Source organism: Vicia villosa, linkage group LG2 (genome assembly GCF_029867415.1).
Source record: "Vicia villosa cultivar HV-30 ecotype Madison, WI linkage group LG2, Vvil1.0, whole genome shotgun sequence".
Lineage (NCBI taxonomy): Eukaryota > Viridiplantae > Streptophyta > Magnoliopsida > Fabales > Fabaceae > Vicia > Vicia villosa.
This window is the reverse complement of record NC_081181.1, coordinates 155731362-155733853: the sequence shown is the minus strand read 5'-3', so window position 1 is coordinate 155733853 and position 2492 is coordinate 155731362. Positions and strand designations below refer to the sequence as shown.

Here is a 2492-nt window from a genome sequence, read left to right as displayed (position 1 = left end):
TGTATAATTCAATTCTTCGTATTGTTGTCCTTGAACTCATGGTATCTTAGTAGTTTTAGAATTAAATCTATTATGTTTTTGATTAAATTGTAGAATATTAATGTTCATAATTTGGTTGGATTAGGAAAAATGTAAGGTTCGAAAACTTGGATTGGAGATCACCCCATTGTGAAACCTTATGTATCTGTTTTTGTTCTTTCTCCTTAATAGAATTAGTTTTCCCATAAAAAATCAAACATCTAATAACGTGTTTAAGATTCCCGAATCACTTATTATTTAGACAAATCTATTGTTGTCACCCAAAATTCTTTGAACAAAATTATCAATTTTTTAAATAAATTGATTAACTAGTTTACAATCTATAATTAATTTCTAAAAATAGATTGATCAATTTTGTATATTTGGAGTCTCAAATTGTTAGACATTTAAAATTTAAGGACCCAAAACCATGGCTCATTTTATAAATTGCAAAGAAAAAGCATGTTAGCTACAAGAGATGCAAATCAATGAATAATATATTGAAACATCAACTTAATCTTATTTCACAAATAAAGTCGGTTTTATGGATCAAATTCTAATATGAAAAACATATTTTTATTCACTTTGTTATGAATAATATATGAATGTAAACTTTTTTTAAAAATAATAACAGAAAGATTATCAACTCGTTCCAACCTGTTTTTTTTTTCTTGTGTTCATCTTATTTGGGTTTAGTAGGGTATGTCCAAAAAAAACAGAAAAAAAATAACAATATTAACTAACTACCGACCACAACCATATTTTAAGAAATAAAGATAGAATTTTGGAATCAAACAAAGACACTGAATTTCATTAGTAGCAGAAAAATAAAAACAGGTAGCCAAAAGGAATATTCAGAAAAAAAGAACAAACCTAAAAATTCTAAAAAATTGTTTTACATCATCATTACATAGAGACATAGAACCAATCCAAATCAGAATTTTATGAAGTCACCAATGCAAGCCAAAGAGGTTCACCCCAATTTACCATCATTTCATTGTTTTCATGTTTGCCAATTTCTTTGCATCTTCTCCTTCTATTTTCCCTCTCATATTTTCCCATTCGCGTTACTCCGCGTTTCTGTGTCGGAGTCTGTATTTCATAGATTTTTTCTTTTTCTTCAATTTCATGTGTCTCTATCGGAGTCACTGCTTCGTAGGTCTCTCTTTGTTCTTTACTTTCACGTGACTGTGTTGGAGTCTGTACTTTATAAGTTTTTCCTTCGTCATTCTCATTATCAATAATAAATTCTTCTACTTCGTTCTCATTATCATCAATAAAACATTCTTCTACTTCGTTCGTATTTTCCTCTTTTTCTTCTTCGTCCTCGTCCTCGTCATTCCAAAACGAAAGACGAAGACGACCGTTACTTCTCTCGGCTTGAAAGCAAGAAACACTTGATGGGACTTTAGTTAACTCCATAACCAACCTTCCATTTTCTCTATGAGGTTTCACTCTTAGAGACTCTAAACCTCTCATACTCTTCAAAGGTGGTGGAAAATTCTTGGTTCTCACTTTCTCACCTCCCAAATTCTTACAAGAATTTTTCTTTTGCTCCTTTGTATCCAATTTATCACAAGTTGAGCTTGTTAAAGAGAAAAAATCAATGCTGCTTTCTAAAATATCAGCACCTGTTTCATTTCCTAGATTCTCAGTGCAAAGCTCTAAACTCTTGGAGCTAAGTTTCTGCCATGGAAGTTTCACATTTGGATGAACATAGGTTGATTCTTTAAGGCCTTGAGAATGAGATGCATTGGATTTGGAAAGTGATTGAATTGAACTCCAACTATCATCATTGGATTCGGTGTTGGATTCCGAAAAACATGTCTTGGAAGGTAAATCAATGGGTTGAGATGTGATTGGTTTTGGAGAAGTTAAACGAAGATTATGTATTCTTGATTCAACAAGGTGTGAATCAAGAGTTGAAGGTAAACCGTGGCAAACAATTGTAGTCATTTGGTAGGAAAACAGAGGAAACAGAGTACTCTGTTTTTTTGGGAGAATTAAGAAAACTAGGATGTTTTTAAGGTTAGATTTTTTGTGTTTGTTGGATGAAGAGGAAGAGGAAGAGAAAGAGATAGTGAGAGAGTGGTAGAGAAAGGAAATGAAGAAGAGGCAATGGCATTACATGTGGTAGAAGGGAAGGGGTGGGACTATATTTGTAGTACCAAAAAAAGTGATGAGGGACAAGTCATATCATGTAGAGAGATTTTGAATGGTGCCTTTTTGTAGCACTAGTAATATAGAATTCTTAATCCACCACATAATACAAAAGTGATTAAAATGACATTTTCAAAAATGAGAAAAATGGGGATTAAGGAATATCCTATTTCATTTACTACATTGGCATTGGCAAGACACTTTCAAAAGTGAGAAAATGGAGAAGTAAAAGATTGTCATATCTCATCAACCACATTGGTATGACAAAAATATATATTATATGTAAATGATAAATTTTATTTGTGATAAAATTA

The 2492-nt window shown here is 31.6% G+C and overlaps 1 protein-coding gene across 1 annotated transcript; it reads right to left on the bottom strand.

The window, feature by feature from the left end:
- Positions 1-800: 800 nt before the first annotated feature.
- Positions 801-2133, bottom strand: LOC131647153 (protein FANTASTIC FOUR 3-like). Its single transcript, XM_058917066.1, has one exon. The coding sequence runs from the start codon at positions 1972-1974 to the stop codon at positions 961-963; it is 1014 nt and encodes a 337-aa protein (XP_058773049.1). The 5' UTR covers positions 1975-2133; the 3' UTR covers positions 801-960.
- Positions 2134-2492: the final 359 nt, after the last annotated feature.

Coding starts and splice junctions, on each gene's coding strand:
- LOC131647153 (XM_058917066.1), bottom strand. CDS start 1,974: ATGACTACAATTGTTTGCCACGGTTTACCTTCAACTCTTGATTCACAC.